This window comes from Geotrypetes seraphini, chromosome 2 (assembly GCF_902459505.1).
Source record: "Geotrypetes seraphini chromosome 2, aGeoSer1.1, whole genome shotgun sequence".
Classification (NCBI taxonomy): domain Eukaryota; kingdom Metazoa; phylum Chordata; class Amphibia; order Gymnophiona; family Dermophiidae; genus Geotrypetes; species Geotrypetes seraphini.
Window position 1 is genome coordinate 526306453 of NC_047085.1, and position 18484 is coordinate 526324936.

General features: G+C 45.2%; 1 protein-coding gene across 3 annotated transcripts; it reads right to left on the bottom strand.

The window, feature by feature from the left end:
* Positions 1–1208: 1208 nt before the first annotated feature.
* LOC117354761 (zinc finger protein 773-like) lies at positions 1209–17342 on the bottom strand. 3 transcript variants are annotated; one of them, XM_033932706.1, is made up of 3 exons: positions 17284–17342; positions 10407–10533; positions 1209–4908 (listed from the first exon to the last, which is right to left on the bottom strand). In XM_033932706.1, exons 1-3 carry the CDS (start codon positions 17284–17286, stop codon positions 3011–3013), a joined length of 2028 nt encoding a protein of 675 aa, XP_033788597.1. In that variant the 5' UTR covers positions 17287–17342; the 3' UTR covers positions 1209–3010. The 3 variants fall into 3 exon arrangements, with proteins under 3 accessions (XP_033788597.1, XP_033788596.1, XP_033788595.1); XM_033932705.1 differs by lacking the exon at positions 17284–17342 and adding an exon at positions 16912–17153 and having other exon boundaries at positions 1209–4905; XM_033932704.1 differs by lacking the exon at positions 17284–17342 and adding an exon at positions 16912–17153.
* Positions 17343–18484: the final 1142 nt, after the last annotated feature.

Consider the following 18484-nt stretch of genomic DNA (forward strand, 5'->3'; position numbering starts at 1 on the left):
TATGTCGAGACTTTTGCTGCGCTGGGGTGAAATGATGGCATTCGTTGGGAGGGCAGTTAAGGAACTTTCAGAAAACTCCTTCTGGATCAAAGATTAACTGTGAATTTAGATTCTGATGTTTTGTCTCTCTTTTTAAGTATTATGTGTGTGGATATATTGTATAGAACAGGGGTCTCCAAAGTCCCTCCTCGAGGTTTTCGGGATTTCCCCAATGAATCTGCATGAGATCTATGTGCATGTACTGCTTTCAATACATATTCATTGGGGAAACCCTGAAAACCTGACTGGATTTGGCCCTCGAGCAGGGACTTTGGAGACCCCTGGAATAGAAATTTTTAAAATAAATAAATAAAATATTTTGGCTATAGACCTGGGCTGAAATGATCGATTTCTCATCTTTAAGTTCATGTCTCTTTTACCTCTCCTCTGTCAGGTTTTGAGCTACTTGTGAATGCTTAAGTAATTTTCTTGGATTATTTGTGAATTAGCCTCTTGTTTTTACTTATTTGTTGGTCCGGGACTTTAAAGAGGTTGTTTCTTTGTCATCTATTCTTCAAAATGCTAATCTTCTCGTAGATTAAGGATGGAGATTCTTCATTCTACTATCTCCGACAACTCCCAAAAAATAAGAACATAAGACCATAAGCAATGCCTCCGCTGGGTCAGACCTGAGGTCCATCGCGCCCAGCAGTCCGCTCACACGGCGGCCCAACAGGTCCAGGACCTGTGCAGTAATCCTCTATTTATATCCCTCTATCCCCTTTTCCAGTAGGAATTTGTCCAATCCTTTCTTGAACCCCAGTACCGTACTCTGCCCTATTACGCTCTCTGGAAGCGCATTCCAGGTGTCCACCACACGCTGGGTAAAGAAGAACTTCCTAGCATTCGTTTTGAATCTGTCCCCTTTCAACTTTTCCGAATGCCCTCTTGTTCTTTTATTTTTTGAAAATTTGAAGAATCTGTCCCTCTCTACTCTCTCTATGCCCTTCATGATCTTGTAAGTCTCTATCATATCCCCTCTATGTCTCCTCTTCTCCAGGGAAAAGAGACCCAGTTTCTCCAATCTCTCAGCGTATGAAAGGTTTTCCATCCCCTTTATCAGATGCGTTGCTCTCCTCTAAACCCTCTCGAGTAACGCCAAGTCCTTCTTAAGGTACAGCGACCAATATTGGACGCTGTACTCCAGATGCGGACGCACCATCGCCCGATACAATGGCAGGATAACTTCTTTCGTTCTGGTTGTAATACCCTTCTTGATTATGCCTAGCATTCTGTTTGCCTTCTTAGCGGCCGCTGCGCACTGTGCCGTCGGCTTCATTGTCATGTCCACCATGGAACTACTTCACCAAACCTGACTTTACCCAACTTCTCTATGCCTTCATCCTCTCCTGCATGGACTACTGCAACGCCCTATTCATCAGATTGACAGCAAAAAAACATACAAAATACAGCAATCAGACTCCTAAAGATCCTACATGCCCATGAACCTGTCTCTCAGGATCTATCAGCAGCTGCCTGGCTACCCATAGCCAAATGCTGTGTCTTTAAGGGGCTTGATGTTAGCATACAAGTCCTTGAATAACATGGTGCCTGGCTACATGTCAACTAAGCTTCCTCCATACATACTGAACAGGCCACTCCACTTCCAGGAGGAAACATGTCTGCAGATACCCCCTGGCCACGCCCTGCATCTACAGAATGCCAGGCAATGATCCTATTTCCATTTTGTGCCAAGCTACTGAAACCAACTACCCCCATAAACATTAGAAAAGCGATCAAAACTTACCTCTTCACCTAAATTCCCTTGCTTAATGCATAAGGGGTAAAAAAGAAATGTATATTTCTACCCTTGTTACTCTTAGCTTTAGGGGGGTAGGTAGGGGATAGGGGGTTGCATAGAGGGGGGAGGATTCTATTCTGTTTCTTAGTTCTTTCACATTTGAACACTTTTTAAGGATCTGTTTGTACTGAAGTGTCCCTGGAGATCTTTGATGGTAGCTTTTCATGTTTCATTAAGTTCAGATTTCTGTAACACCTATTACTTCATCAGTGCATGGACATACAATCTTAGCCTAAACTGATCCTTATAGATTAATGGACATGGGAGATTTTTCTTGTTCTTGTATCCAGTTCAATATGAAAGAGTGAAGATTGGCATTTTTTTCCCCATGCTGCCAAACCACTTTTCGCTATCACAGACTAGGGGATATTCCATGAAGTTTTATGGTAATAGGACAAAAAAAATCAACGGATAGTTCAGCTCTGGAACTCATTTCCAGAGGATGTGGTAAAAGCATTTAGCATATCTGGGTTTAAAAAAGGCTTGGAGAAGTTCGTGAGGAAACGTCCATAATCTACTATTAACACAGATATAGGGAAAGCTACTAGTTATCCCAGAAGTTGGTAACATGGAATCTTGCTACTCTTCGGGATTCTGCCAGGTACTCATGACCTGCTCGCTGTTGGAAGCAGAATACTGGCTAAATATGGCAATTATTATGTTCTTATGAGTCTTCTGGAACATTCTTTGTTAATCTTTTTCTGAGTGGTTTGAGATGGGCTGTTGCAATTTCATCTTATCTAAGCTATTTATGTACAAACTTTCCCTATCTTTGAATCTTCAATGAGAGAGTTTTCAGTTTTACTTAGTCCGTTGAGGAAAGTGGCCGTAAGTTATTTGTCCAGATGAAACTTCATCTTGGTGTTATCTAAGAAGCTCTTCGTTATTCAGAGTTATTCCTCTAAATGATGGTCACAGGACTTGTGAAGATTAAAGTCATCTAGAAATAGTTAATTTGATATTAACCATGCATTTTTAGTGTCTTTGGGGTTAAGACAAAATCCAAAGATCAAGAGTTAATAATAAAAGTGCCCTATGGATTCAGAAAGGGTGATGGAGAATCTACCTAAAATACTATATATGGGTTCTCCGTTTTAACAATGCTGACGTTGCTAATAGAATATAGTTTGCTACATTTTCATGGGTTTGTTTTGTATATTTCAAGGCAGGTTATAGTCCAAGAGTATGGATTCTCCAGTGTATTCTCAAATTTGTTGTGTTACTGAAACTCTTACCACACTCAGTACATCTAAATGAATGTTCTTCCATGTGGATCCTTTTGTGCTTTTTCAGTGCAGATTTAAATCTGAATAGTTTATCACACTCAGTGCAGGGAAGTGGTTTCTCTCCTATATGAGTCCTTTGATGCCTTTTTAGCTGTGATTTATCACGGAATAGCTTATCACAGTCAGTACATCTGAATGGTTTCTCTCCTGTGTGTGTTCTATGGTGTATTTCTAGTGTTGATTTTTCTCTAAATCTCTTGTCACATTCAGTACATATAAAAGGTTTCTGTCCGGTGTGGACCCATTTGTGCCTTCTTAGCTGTGATTTATCACTGAATAATTTCTCACACTCAGTACATTTATATGGTTTTTCTCCTGTGTGAGTTCTTTGATGCATTCTGAGATGTGATTTATAGCGGAATAATTTGTCACACTCAGCACATGTAAACGGTTTCTCTCCCGTGTGGACCCGCCAATGGATTTTTAGAGAAGTTTGGCGACTGAAGCTTTTGCCGCAGTCAGTACATGTAAATGGTTTTTCACCCATGTGGATCTTTTCATGTCTTCTTAGTTGGGATTTATCACTGAATAATTTGTTACATTCAGAACAGGGAAATGGTTTGTGTCCCAAGTGGATCCTTTCATGCTTTCTCAGGTATGTTTTGTGAGTGAAGCTTTTATCACATGCCATACATGTAAATGGTCTTTCTCCTGTGTGTGTTCTCTGGTGCAACATTAAGCATGGCTTCTTATCAAAGCCTTTTCCACAGGTGTCACACAAAAATGATTTCTTCCCTTTCTCATCTCTCTGGTGGAGATTAGAAGTTACTGACTGACTGACAGTATTGTGGAAGGCCGTCTCCACTTTCAGCTGCTGCTGATGGAAGTCTGAACTTGAAGTCATGTCTTCATTGTTATCACATTGGAAAGGCATCTCTTCTCTAAGGTGCCTCTGGAGGAGACTGTTAATAGTTTGGAAGGGCTTCTCTGTTCTGAGGTATCTCGGCTGGAAGTCAGAAATCATTTGCTCACCATGATTATAATGGGAGGATGTCTCCTCTCTTGGGTGATTCTGGTGGAAGTCAGAAATCATTTGCTCACTGTTATACTGGAAGGTCATCTCCTTTCTGAGCTGGCTCCGTTGGAGATCAGAAGTCATTTGTTCAATGTTGTATTGGAAGGGCATCTCTTCTTTTGGGTCTCTCTGAAGGAGGTCAGTAGTGATTTGTTCACTGTTATTATTTTGGAAGGGTGCCTCTTCTTTCAGGTGTCTCTGCTGGAGATGAGAAGTCATCTGCTCAATGTTGTATTGGAAGGGCATCTCTTCTCTTGGGTGGCTCTGGTAGAGGTCAAAAGTGATTGGCTCACTCTTAGTATTTTGGAAGGGTGCCTCTTCTTTCTGGTGTCTCTGCTGGAAGTCAGAAGTCATTTGCTCACTGTTGTTATAATGGGAGGGAGTCTCTTCTCTTGGATGTCTCTGGTGTAAGTCAGAAGTAAATTTCTCAATGTTATTATACTGGAAGGACATCTCTCTGGGGTGTCTCTGGTGGAGGGTAGAATTGATTTGCTCACATTTACTATTTTGGAAGCATATCTGTGCTTTTGGGTGGCTCTGGTGCTCAGGGACACTTATGAACTCTCTGGCACTTCTCTCACACTTAGAGACTCCATCCAGTGAGTCTCCCAGAAGTTTCCTCAACTTCTTCTCTGAATCCTGCTGACTTCTCCCCCAATAAACCTTCTCATGGTTCTTTCTGGATTGTCTTGAGATCAGTCCCCATAGCATAGGGTATTCTTCTTGATTCTTCTCCCTTTCCTCTTCCTGATGGACCTCACTATCTGCTGGAAATAGAACAAAAAGGCATGAATCATATGTTACTGGCCATTGCATGATGACCAGGGATCAGAATTTATCATAAATCACACATTAACCAGCAGGCTACAAATGCAGAATAAATACTACATGACTATTGTGCATACAGACTGATCCCTCTGCTGGCTTTACTCTCCTCCTTCCCCTCCTGCTGCCATCAGGCCCCTGTGATTGTCAAGACTTTAGGAGAGCTGACTTCAAGAAAATGAGTGATACTGAAGAGCCCCAGTTGGGTTTCTGAGGGGAGGGGAGTGGGACTATGAAAAGAAACATTTGAAATTCAACAGATGTTTGTGAAATGTAGGTTAACAAAGGGGAAAGCAATTGCTGTGGTTCTTCAAGAAGACAGCAGAAATGGATTGAAAAGATATGACCATGTCACTCCCTTTTACCGTGAACTTCATTGGCTACCTGTCAAGGCTCGTGTTAAATTCAAATTCAGCTGTTTTTGTTATAAAGTTCTAATTGGCTTGGCACCTGATTCATTTTCCATTGCTCAGTCAATGGCATCTCAAAGGTCTCAACGCCTTTTCTCTTTTCAGGCTGCTTTCTGGGATAAGGACTTAAAGCCTCTACGATTGAGTTCCATGTCATACCGACACTTTAGGAAGAAACTGAAGACTTATCTTTTCTCTAAATAGCGATTTATTGATACTTCTCCCAAATCATGTTAACCGCATAGAAATTACCGGTTATGTGGTAGAATTGAAAATACAGAAAAATTCAAAGGCAGGAAAAAAGAGGCAGAATTCTCAAATAAAATGAAGAGAGTCGGAGACGGGGTAAGAAGAGCAAAGTTCCAAATAGACAAAATTGTCCATTGGAAAGAAACAAAGCCAACAGTCAATACAAGTTACAGGGAAATACTTTTAAAACCAATTGGAGGAAATTTTTTTCCCCTCAGAACGTAGTTAAGCTCTGGAACGCGTTGCCAGAGGATGTGGTAAAAGTGGATAGCATAGCTGGTTTTAAGAAAAGTTTGGACAAGTTCCTGGAGGAAAAGTCCATAGTCTGTTATTGAGAAAGACATGGAGAAGCCACTGCTTGCTCTGGATCAGTAGCATGGAATATTGCTACTCCTTGGGTTTTGGCCAGGTACTAGTGATCTGGATTGGCCACCGTGAGGATGGGCTACTGGCTAGATGGACCATTGGTCTGACCCAGTAAGGCTGTTCTTATGAAAAGACTATATAATAGTGGGAAAACAGGGGACCCCCCCAAACAAACCAATGCATTTCCTCAGTGATATAGCTAGGACTGAATGGGCCCTGGAAGGAAAAATGAAGATGGGTCCCCTATAACTCCAAGGCAGGGGTATAGCATGGGTACCCCCTACCGCATTGGCTCCTTCCCTCGAACCTCTTTACCTTTCCTGGCACAAGCAACTTGCAAGCAACATCAAGAGAGAAGTTGAGAAGTTTTAAAACTAGGAAGAAGGGGAAAGCCAACAGTCGACCGAGAGTCGATTGGTCGGGAACCGGTATACCCGGAGGATACCATGCAAGAAGATAGAGGGAATGACTCACCAGATCACGGGCAAGACAGATCGAAAAGGACACAAGAGGGAAGAAAATGCAAAAAAGGAACAGGACGCAAACTCAAGTGTATGTACACGAACACAAGAAGCCTTAGAAATAAGATGGGTGAATTAGAAACTATGGCACAAAAAGATAACATTGACATCATAGGCATCACAGAAACATGGTGGACCGAGGAAAACGTCTGGGACACTGTGCTACCGGAATACAAACTATACCGCAGAGAAAGAGTGGCTTAAAAAGATGGGGGCGTTGCCATATACGTCAAAGAGGAAATTGAATCTGCTGGAGAGAACATGCCACAAATGGGTCAAAATTCTGGGAACAAATGGCCTGGAAAGAAGATCAGCATCTACTACCCACTCACAGGGCAGTCCAAAGAAATTGACAGAGAAATGACGGACGAGATTAAATGCAACTGCAAGGGAGGCAACGCAGTTATCATGGGTGACTTCAACTATCCGGGAACAGACTGGAACCTAGGCATCTCCGGCTGCATTAGAGAGACCAAATTCTTGGATGCTGTAGGCGATTGCTTCCTGGAACAACTTGTCAAGGAAAATACTAGAGGAAATGCAATTCTGGACTTAATTCTAAATGGCCTGCGAGGACCAGCACAAGATGTAGAAGTAGAAGGGACGCTGGGAAGCAGCGATCACAATATGATCCGCCTTGATCTGGACACAGGGGAGAAACATCGGTCCAAAACTACAGCCACGGCACTGAACTTCCAAAAAGGGTATTACGAAGGGATGAGACTCATGGTAGGGAAGAAGATTAAGAAGAGGATAAGCACTGTAAAAACGCTAGAGCAAGCTTGGTCCCTTTTTAAGGACACAGTCACCGAGGCGCAAAATATATATATACCGCGTATCAACAAGGGATCAAAGAGGAAAAAGAACAAAGAACCGGTGTGGCTCACTTTAGAGGTGAATGAAGCCATCAGAGACAAGAAAACTTCATTTAAGGAATGAAAAAGGTCAAAAACGAATGAAACTGGAACAAGCACGATCAACATCAATGCTGGTGCTATAAGGCAGTAAAAGGGGCCAAAAGAGACTACGAGGAAAAAATAGCCAAGGAGGCGAAGAACTTCAAGCCATTCTTTCGATATATTAAGGGGAAACGACCCGCAAAAGAAGCAGTGGGACCATGTGATGACCATGGAATAAAGGGAGTGCTAAAGGAGGACAAAGCAATTGCTGACAAACTGAACACATTTTTTTCGTCTGTATTTACCGAAGAAGATCTACACAGCATACCAAAACCCATCAGGCTATATGTTGGAAACGAAGACGGAAAGCTGACAGGATTGACGGTCAGTCTAGAGGAGGTGTGTAGGCAGATTGATAGGCTTAAGAGCGATAAATCCTTGGGACCGGATGGCATCCATCCGAGGGTCATCAAGGAACTGAAAGGGACCATAGCAGAATTGCATCAACTAATAGCCAATTTGTCAATCAAATCGGGAAAGATTCCAGAAGACTGGAAGGTGACGAATGTTACGCCGATCTTCAAGAAAGGTTCAAGGGAAGATCTGGGAAACTACAGATCGGTAAATCTGACTTCGGTATTGGGAAAGATGGTAGAGCCGTTGATAAAGGACCACATCATTGATCACCTTCACGGGCTGATGAGGACCAGTCAGCACGGTTTTAGCAAAGGCAGATCGTGTTTGACGAACTTGCTGCACTTCTTTGAGGGAGTAAACAGACAGATAGACATGCGCAACCCAGTCGACATTGTATATCTCGATATTCAGAAGGCGTTTGACAAAGATCCACATGACGACTACTTCGGAAAATTGTGAGTCACGGAATCGAGGGTGAAATACTCACATGGATTAAAAACTGGCTGGAGAATAGGAAACAGAGAGTGGGGGTAAATGGACAATACTCGGACTGGAAGAATGTCACCAGTGGGGTGCCGTAGTGCTTGGTGCTTGGACCCGTGCTCGGTGCTTGGACCCATACTCTTCAACATCTTTATAAACGATCTGGGCATTGGTACGACGAGTGAGGTGATTAAATTTGCGGACGATACAAAGTTATTCAGAGTAGTGAAGACACAGGGGGATTGCGAAGATCTGCAATGTGACATAATCAGTCTCGAGGAATGGGCATCAACATGGCAAATGAGGTTCAACGTGGATAAGTGTAAAGTGATGCATGTAGGTAACAAAAATCTCTTGCATGAATACAGGATGTCCGGGGCGGTACTTGGAGAAACCTCCCAGGAAAGAGACTTGGGAGTTATGATCGACAAGTCAATGAAGCCGTCCACTCAATGTGTAGCGATGATAGCGAAAAGGGCAAACAGAATGCTAGGAATGATAAAGAAGGGGATCACGAAGAGATCGGAGAAGATTATCATGCTGCTGTACCGGGCCACGGTGCGCCCTCACCTGGAGTACTGCTTCCAGCACTGGTCGCCGTACATGAAGAAGGACACGGTACTACTCCAAAGGGTCCAGAGAAGAACGACTAAGATGGTTAAGGGGATGGAACACAAATCAAATCTAAAGCGTTCAAGGAACACTGCATCACTGAAAATCATGTTTTCAACGACTTGCGCTGTTTGTGCTATAGATGCAATACTGAAAAATGTTTGTGGTGGTGATCGCCGTGAAGCCTTTTGGATTCTTACTCTTCAAATGCTTCATCCCAAAGGGATGAATGATAAGATTGACTGGGGGGGGGGGGTTATTAAATTCATTCACAACAATTTTGAAAATACAAGCTATGATTGGCTCATAGGTAGTTGATGTAGCCCTTTAAAACGTCAGCGCCATTTTGGAATACCGTCTGAAAGCCAAGTAATTTTGATGCTTTAAGAAATGAACATGCCACTATGTATTTTATATGTTCTCTATTCAAGGCATTCCAGTTAGCTCCTGATGAAGCCTCGTTGATGGGTGAAACGGAGGCCCCGTTGGGCACAGAAATCTGGTTGCTGGCAATGCAGTGGCATCCTTTATGGAGAGGGTGGTGGATGCCTGGAATGTGCTCCCGAGAGAGGTGGTGGAGAGTAAAACTGTGACTGAGTTCAAAGAAGCGTGGGATGAACACAGAAGATTTAGAATCAGAAAATAATATTAAATATTGAACTAGGCCAGTACTGGGAAGACTTGCACGGTCTGTGTCTGTGTATGGCCGTTTGGTGGAGGATGGGCAGGGGAGGGCTTCAATGGCTGGGAGGGTGTAGATGGGCTGGAGTAAGTCTTAACAGAGATTTCGGCAGTTGGAACCCAAGCACAGTACCAGGAAAAGCTTTGGATTCTCGCCCAGAAATAGCTAAGAAGAAAAAAAAAAAATTTAAATTGAATCAGGTTGGGCAGACTGGATGGACCATTCGGGTCTTTATCTGCCGTCATCTACTATGTTACTATCCTTGACGTTCCAGTCAAGATAAGTGCTTTTGAATTTAAGTCTGTTCACAAGGCACCATTTCATTTTGAGTTAAATTCACAAAAACCCAGGAATTTTTGGACCTGTGATTGAGACATGACCATTAATTAGTGCAGTAATTTACAAAAGGTCTCTGAGGTCTTTTTCTCCTATCAGTATTGTGTTAAATCAGGGGTGCAATTATTACAGATTCGGAAGCCACTGTTTGCCCTGAATCGGTTTCATGGAATGTTGCTACACTTTGACTTTTGGCCAAGTACTAGTGACCTGGATTGGCCACCATGAGAACGGGCTACTGGGCTTATTGGTCTTACCCAGTAATGCTATTCTTGTGCTGAAGGAAGGGGAAGGGCTGTGTTTGATCTAAACAGAAAAAACATTAGAAGAGACATATGATGGTGTTAATTCTCAGACTCTCTTACTAAGGCCCAGGGAGGGTTAGTTAGTTAGTTAGGGCGTGCACTGGAACCCTTGAAGAACCCTGGACAACCCTGGAAGAAGTGAACTAAGCTCAGTCCTTACCTAGAGAGATCAAGGTCTCATAATTCTCCTTCATCACCTCCCAGTAAAGATTCTTCTGGGCTTCATCTAGATATTTCCACTCCTCCTGAGAGAAAGAGACAGCGACATCCTCAAATGTCACTGGCACCTGAAACACAAACCAGAAGCACCTTTCAGCTGGCTTTATTCCCCTAACATTCGATCATGGAAAAGGGTCATCCTTTCCCCCAAGACCTGCTCCCATCGTCTGGGCCCCTACTGTGAGGTTTGCAAGTATGTGAAAAGTTTCCCTTAATACGTATGAAAGACACAGAACATCAAATGTCACTTTGGAAATGAAGGTAGATAAAGACCATGTGGCTTAACTAGGCAGCCTAACGGTGCCGCCTACTATCCCCTCCTCTCCCTTAGAGATCCCAATCAGAGAGATATTTTTCTTCTCCACACGTTCTCCTCCCTTTACATGGAAAAGTAATTACTTCTTGGTAGGGTTACCCTAGTCACTCTGCCCTAGCCACGCCCCCTTCAGCCCCAGCCCCGCCCCCAAACCTCTTCTCCTCAAGCTCAGAGCCACGTTTGGAGGGCCTCCAAGCTTGCGCGCATGTGTGTGATGTCACCGCGTTGCATTCACGCATGCGCAGATGCCCTCCAGACGCAGCCCCCAGTTCAAAGCTTTTCAAAACCTGGACAAAGTGCCGGGTTTTAAAAAGCCATCCGGACGCCTGACACAGTGACAAAATTCATCACCGTCCCCGTCCCTGCGGATAACCGCGGCAAATAAACCCATGTCATTTTGTAGTGTCTATTTCAACCTCAGTCCTTCTACACCAGCGTTCTTCAAAGCAAAGCTTGAGGGTCAGTGGTTGTGGCCATTCATACTCTGATTCTTATGGGAGCCAAGGATAATGAAGCCATTGTGACATCACTGATGTGATTGGCTCTTAGGCACTGGTGGAATGAGGCATTATGACATCACAATATCTGCTCTGGATACCAGAGACTGTCATTCTGTAGTGTCTGTTTCAACCTCAGTCCTTCTACACCGGTGTTCTTCAAAGCAAAGCTTGAGGGTCAGTGGTTGTGGCCAATTATACTCTGATTCTTCCCTCTCTCTTTAAAGAATGACATTATCCATGGGGACGGGAACGGTGATGAATTTTGTCACCGTGTCATTTTCTACGCCTGGACAGTCCTCTAAAAGGAGGACATGTCCAGTTAAATCCATACATCTGGTAAGCCTACTTCGAGGACTATCTCCTTTTACCTTAATCCTATGCCCTCTCATTCCAACTTAGTGGTGAATACATAGAACAGCCTCCCAGTGGAGGTGGTGGAGAGAAAACTTGTATTTGAATTCTGAAAGCTTGAGATTAGTCCGTTGGAGCTCTAAGGGAGAGAAAGGTATAGTAGATTCCTTTAATTTTCTATGTACAGTATCTATGTTTTTCTTTCTAAATGACACTTGATCCTCTGAAACCCCCCACCCAATTTCTTCTCTCCCAAACCCTACAGAAAAGCGCTGGTGTTTAGCTGCCCCCTCTTGTACCTTCAAGAGATGGGTAAATCTGGTAGACAGAGAGACACACATCGCATATTTCATGCCTATATCACATGATGGAATCCTTTGAGATTTTATTTGAATGATATATTTTGATAAAGATATATTGATTAATTTTTGGAAATTATTTTTTATAGAGCTTTTTTGACCAGTGTTGGTGATTGTTTGAACTGGGCTTCTATACAGATATCCCAGTATCCATTCTATTTCTCACTAAGGTCTTTTCTTCCAGATTTGTAAATAGGAATTGATTATGGATCTATTCCACATTTCTATAGTTAATATAAGTTGTATTTATGGTAGTTATTGTTTTGCATGGGTTGTGCCAGCCCCTCTAAAAAAGCTACATAACAGAAACATAGAAACATGATGGCAGATAAAGGCCAAACGGCCCATCCAGTCTCTCCATCTACAACATTCGCTATCTCCTCCTCTCTCTAAGAGGTCCCATGCTATCTTGAATTCAGATACAGTCTTCATTTCCACTACCTCCATTGGGAGACTCTTCCAAGCATTCTTACATTACTCCGGAGCCTATCACCTCTTAACTTCATCCTATGCTCTCTCCTTCCAGAGCTTTCTGTCCTTTGAAAAAGACTCACCTCCTACACATTAATGCCATAGAGATATTTAAACGTCTCTAGCATATCTTCTCACTCCTGTCTTTCCTCCAGAGTATACATATTAAGTTCTCTAATATGATTTATGACAAAGACCAGGAACCAATTTTGTAGCAGCCCTCAGGGCCGATCCCATCCTATTTCTATCTTTTTTAAGGTGGAGTCTCCAAAATTTCACACAATATTCCAAATGGGGCCTCACCAGAGACTTATACAATGGCATCATCACCTCCCTTTTCCTACTGGCCTTTCCTCTCCTTATACACCCAAGCACCCTCCTGGCTTTGACCATCGCCTTTTCTACCTGTTTTTGCCACTCTAAGATCATCAGTCCCCCTTAAGTCCCGCAGTTCTTTTGTGCACAGAAGTGCTTCACCCCTATACTAAGTTTCAAATTTAAGTTTTATTCAAATTAATCGTCTATTAAAAGATTTCTAGATGAAATACGGAAATAATCCAATCCTTTCGCAGCCCCGCTCCCAGCCAAACCTACTATATCCTTCCCTGAGGCCTGCGCAGATTTTTATGTGATGCATTTGTGTGTTTGACATCCTTGCATGCGCAGAGGGCCTCCAGATGGAGGCTTAAGCTCAGGGTCTTCCAAAACTCAGACAAACTGCCGGGTATTGGCAGTCCCTCCAGGCACCCAGACAGTCTACTAAAATGAGGACCTGTTCGGGTTTTCCCAGACATCTGGTAACCCTGTGCGAGATGCTATCCACACATACCCTCTGGGGTGTCTTCCATGTTACAGAGCTTTGCATCATCATCAAACCGTAAGAACATAAGAATTTAGGAATAGCTTTACTAGGTTAGACCAATGGTCCATCAAGCCCAGTAGCCCGTTCTCAGAGTCGCCAATCCAGGTCACTAGTACCTGGCCAAAACCCAAGGAGTAGCAATATCCCATGCTACCGATCCAGGGCAAGCAGTGGCTTTCCCCATGTCTTTCTCAATAACAGACTATGGACTTTTCCTCCAGGAACTTGTCCAAATCTTTCATAAAACCAGCTATGTTATCCGCTCTTACCACAACCTCTGGCAACGCTTTCTAGAGCTTAACTATTCTCTGAGTGAAAAAAAAATGTCCTCCTATTGGTTTTAAAAAGTATTTCCTTGTAACTTCATCGAGTGTCCCCCTAGTCTTTGTAATTTTTGACGGAGTGAAAAATCGATCCACTTGTACCCGTTCTACTCCACTCAGGATTTTGTAGACTTCAATCGTATCTCCCCTCAGCCGTCTCTTTTCCAAGCTGAAGAACCCTAATCTTTTAGTCTTTCCTCATACGAGAGGAGTTCCACCCCTTTATTATCTTGGTTGCTCTTCTTTGAACCTTTTCTAGCACCACTATATCTTTCTTGAGATAAGGAGACCAGAATTGAACACAAACTCCAGGTGAGGTCGCACCATAGAGCGATACAGAGGCATTACAACATTCTTAGTCTTGTTAACCATCCCTTTTTTAATAATTCCTAGCATCTCATTTGCGCCTTCTTTTTCTTATGTTCCCCACATTTCCTTATCATTCACTTCTGTCCCTCTCTTTTCCCCACCTGCTTCCTCTTTCCCTCCCTCAGGACAAGAGACCAGGCAGGGTATCATGGAAGCACTATGACTTAGAGTCAGGACAGCCATTCTACAGCAGAGGTCTGGAGTCCAGATCCTCTGAAGCCTGGAACCCAGTTCTTGTGTGACCTGGAACCCAACTCTTGGGTGGCTGCTTCAGTGCATCAGCTCCCCCTCCCCCAATTTTAATTTAAAAGCTGTTCTATCTCCTTTTAAAATGTGAGTGCCTGCAGCCTGGTTTCATCTTGGTTACGTTGGAGTCCATCCTTAGGCTCCTCCTCTCCCATGATGTTGGCAGGTTCCTACAAAATCTACCGTATATACTCGAATATAAACAATAAATAAAAAACTGGCCCAAAAATGGGGTCTTGGTTTATATTCAGGTCAATGCTGACCTGCTCTGCTCCTGAACCTGTTGCAGGCCTCTGCAAGGCCTGTTGTGAGACCTGGTGACCCAGTGATGGCCGAAGCAAGAGGGATCCTGTCGATTCTAAGAATTTCTACCTCCCTCCTGCCTCCCTGCGTATCTTTAGTATCCCTGGGGCAGAGTTGCTAGCAAGTTCTCGCGGACCCAGCCCCTGCTGGGCCACCAGGTCTCACGGCAGGCCAGGTGGAGTCCTACAAGTCATCGGAAGGGAGGGGGAACAGGGTGCAGAGCCTGGCAGGGCAAGGCAAGGCAGTGCATTTGAATATTAAACCCCTGGTTTATATTACAGTCAACCGTTTTTTCCTCCTTTTGGGGGGGGAAGCTAACACCCGGTTTATAGTCAGGTCGGTTTATATTTGAGTATATATGGCAAATCTCTCACATTCTCGCATCAGTGTGCCAACCACCCATTGAGATTAAGGAGCTCTGCCTCCCACTTGAATCCTACATTTGGAAGGAGAAGCACTTCTGAAAGTGGTACTCCAGAGACTAAACTTGGTTTCCCGAACCTCCCCCCCCCATTTTCCTATGTTGTCCGTACCCACATGAACAAAGCAGCTGGAACATTTGAGATGACAAACGAAAACACACCAAAAAGTTCTGGTATTTGGTAATCTTTATGCAACAAGGACTGTATTTTGACTAAAGTGCCTGCAAGTATATCAAAACTGATTCTGCTTGAAGGGGTTACTTCTGGGGAGTGGATTGAGCATTGCCAGGATGCAGAAAGTGAGAGTGTCCTAAAGCAGGAGGAGAATGAGGAAGAAGAGCCTGAGGAGGGGACTGAGCAATGCCAGGTTCATGTCTTGGAAACAGATGCCAGGAAGCAGAAAGTGAGAGCGTCCTAAAGCAGGAGAATGAGGAAGAAGAGCCTGGAGAGTGGAGGGAGCAGTGCCAGGAAGCAGAAAGTGAGAGTGTCCTAAAGCAGGAGGAGAATGAGGAAGAACTGCCTGGGGAGTGGAGGGAGCAGTGCCAGGAAGCAGAAAGTGAAATTGTCCTAAAGCAGGAGGAGAATGAGGAAGAAGAGCCTGGGGAGTGGAGGGAGCAGTGCCAGGAAGCAGAAAGTGAAATTGTCCTAAAGCAGGAGGAGAATGAGGAAGAAGAGCCTGGGGAGTGGAGGGAGCAGTTCCAGGAAGCAGAAAGTGAGATTGTCCTAAAGCAGAAGGACAATGAGGAAGAAGAGCCTGGGGAGTGGAGGGAGCAGTGCCAGGAAGCAGAAAGTGAGATTGTCCTAAAGCAGGAGGAGAAGAGGGCCTGGGGAGTGGAGGAAGAAGAGCCTGGGGAGTGGAGGGAGCTGTGCCAGGAAGCAGAAAGTGAGATTGTCCTAAAGCAGGAGGAGAATGAGGAAGAAGAGCCTGGGGAGTGGATGGAGTAGTGCCAGGAAGCAGAAAGTGAGATTGTCCTTAAGCAGGAGGAGAATGAGGAAGAAGAGCCGGGGGAGCGGAGGGAGCAGTGCCAGGAAGCAGAAAGTGAGATTGTCCTACAGCAGGAGGAGAATGAGGAAGAAGAGCCTGGGGAGTGGAGGGAGCAGTGCCGGGAAGCAGAAAGTGAGATTGTCCTAAAGCAGAAGGAGAATGAGGAAGAAGAGCCTGGGGAGTGGAGGGAGCAGTGCCAGGAAGCAGAAAGTGAGATTGTCCTAAAGCAGAAGGAGAATGAGGAAGAAGAGCCTGGGGAGTGGAGGGAGCAGTTCCAGGAAGCAGAAAGTGAGATTGTCCTAAAGCAGAAGGACAATGAGGAAGAAGAGCCTGGGGAGTGGAGGGAGCAGTGCCAGGAAGCAGAAAGTGAGATTGTCCTAAAGCAGGAGGAGAAGAGGGCCTGGGGAGTGGAGGAAGAAGAGCCTGGGGAGTGGAGGGAGCAGTGCCAGGAAGCAGAAAGTGAGATTGTCCTAAAGCAGGAGGAGAATGAGGAAGAAGAGCCTGGGGAGTGGAGGGAGCAGTGCCAGGAAGCAGAAAGTGAGATTGTCCTAAAGCATGAGGAAAAGAGGAAGAAGAGCCTGGGGAGTGGAGGGAGCAGTGCCAGGAAGCAGAAAATTAGAGTGTCCTAAAGCAGGAGGAGAATGAGGAAGAAGAGTCTGGGGAGTGGAAGGAGCAGTGCCAGGAAGCAGAAAGTTAGATTGTCCTAAAGCAGGAGGAGAATAGGAAGAACAGCCTGGGGAGTGGATTGAGCAATGCCAGGTTAATGTCTTGGAAAGAGATGCCAGGAAGCAGAAAGTGAGAGCGTCCTAAAGCAGGAGGAGAATGAGGAAGAAGAGCCTTTGGACTGGATGGAGCAGTACCAGGCTCCTTTCTTCTTCTGCTTGGCATTGCCTGACACTGCATCCCCTGCAGCCCTCCTCTTGCCAGTCTCTTTCCTACCTGCTGAACAGAGATCCCTGCAGCCATCCTCCTGCCCTTCTCCGCAGTACGACTTGCAGCCCTTGCCCCCTTCCTTCTTGTATAGTCCCCTGTGTGCCAGATTTGGGCTCTGCAGGGTCACTTCTAATGGATTAAGAGGAAGAAGAAGGGAGGGCTATAGGAAGGAGTATAGGATTAAAGAGAGGAGAAGGGTAAACAGAGAGAGGGGGAGGAGGGAGACTTCTGGAGAGCAGCTGCTGACTGCTGCCATCTCCTGCTCCCGCCTGGCAGTCATGGCAAGAGCTGCTCCAGATTCCTACCCATAAGACTACAGGAAAAGGGCATCAGCTGATACTGCACGGTCAGGAATATTGAGCTGGAAAGGAGCCTCACCATTATCCCTTAGTTCATTCAGATATATAAATACAATAGCTCATGTTACACTCTAGGAGCTGCAGAAAGGATTACTTTGTGGAAGTGTCACATTGCACTCTGGGAGCTGTAGTCCTTCCTAAGAAAGATGACTGTGTGGGAGTCTCACGTTGCACTCTGGGAACTGCAGTCCTTCCTAGCAGAGATGACTGTGTGGGAATTTCACATTACAGACTGGGAGCTGTAATCCTTCCTAGGAGAAACGACTGTGTGGGAGTGTCACATTGCAGTCTGGGAGCTGTAGTTCTTCCTAGGAGAGACGACTGTGTGGGAGTGTCACATTGCAGTCTGGGAGCTGTAGTCCTTCCTAGGAGAAACGACTGTGTGGGAGTGTCACATTGCAGTCTGGGAGCTGTAGTCCTTCCTAGGAGAGACGACTGTGTGGGAGTGTCACATTACACTCTGGGAGCTATAGTTCTTCCTAGGAGAGATTGTTGCATGGGAGTGTCACATTGCAGTCTGGGAGATGTAGTCCTTCCTAGGAGAGATTGTTGTGTGGGAGTGTCACATTGCAGTCTGGGAGCTGAGAGTAGCAGAAGGAGAGCGGAGGGGGACAGCAGGTAAAACCCAGAGGAAGAGGGGAAAGCAGGAGAGAAGGAGGCAGGGTCAGCAGGGGCAGCGGCGAGAGTTAGCTCCGCCCATCCCCGACGGCATCCATTGAAGCTCCCCCTTAAAAGGGGAGAGGCCAACGGCGCTCAGCCATTCGGCTCTGCAAGCAGCTGAGAGTAGCAGGAGGAGAGTTTGCAAAGAGTAGCAGGAGAGCGTAGGGGGACAGCAGGTGGAACTCGGAGGAGGGGAAAGCAGGAGGGAAGGAGGCAGGATCAGTAGGGGCAGCGGCGAGAGTTAGTCTCTGCCCACCCCAGACGGCATCCATCAAAGTTCCCCCGTAAAAGGGGAGGGGCTAACGGTGCTCAGCCGTTCAGTGCACATCAAAGGCGAGCGTCAAAAGCGCTCACCTTAGCGAAAGCGCCTTTGCGAAGTGCCTTGAGAAGGGACGAGTCACCACTAAAGAAGAGCGGAGGTAGACCACAGCAGACGCAGAGGACATTCAACCAGGCAGACCCAGCAGGTACAGAGGCACACAACCAGGCAGACACAAAGGACACAACAGGCACAGAGGACACAGCAGGTGCTGAGGACACACAGCCAGGCAGACACAGAG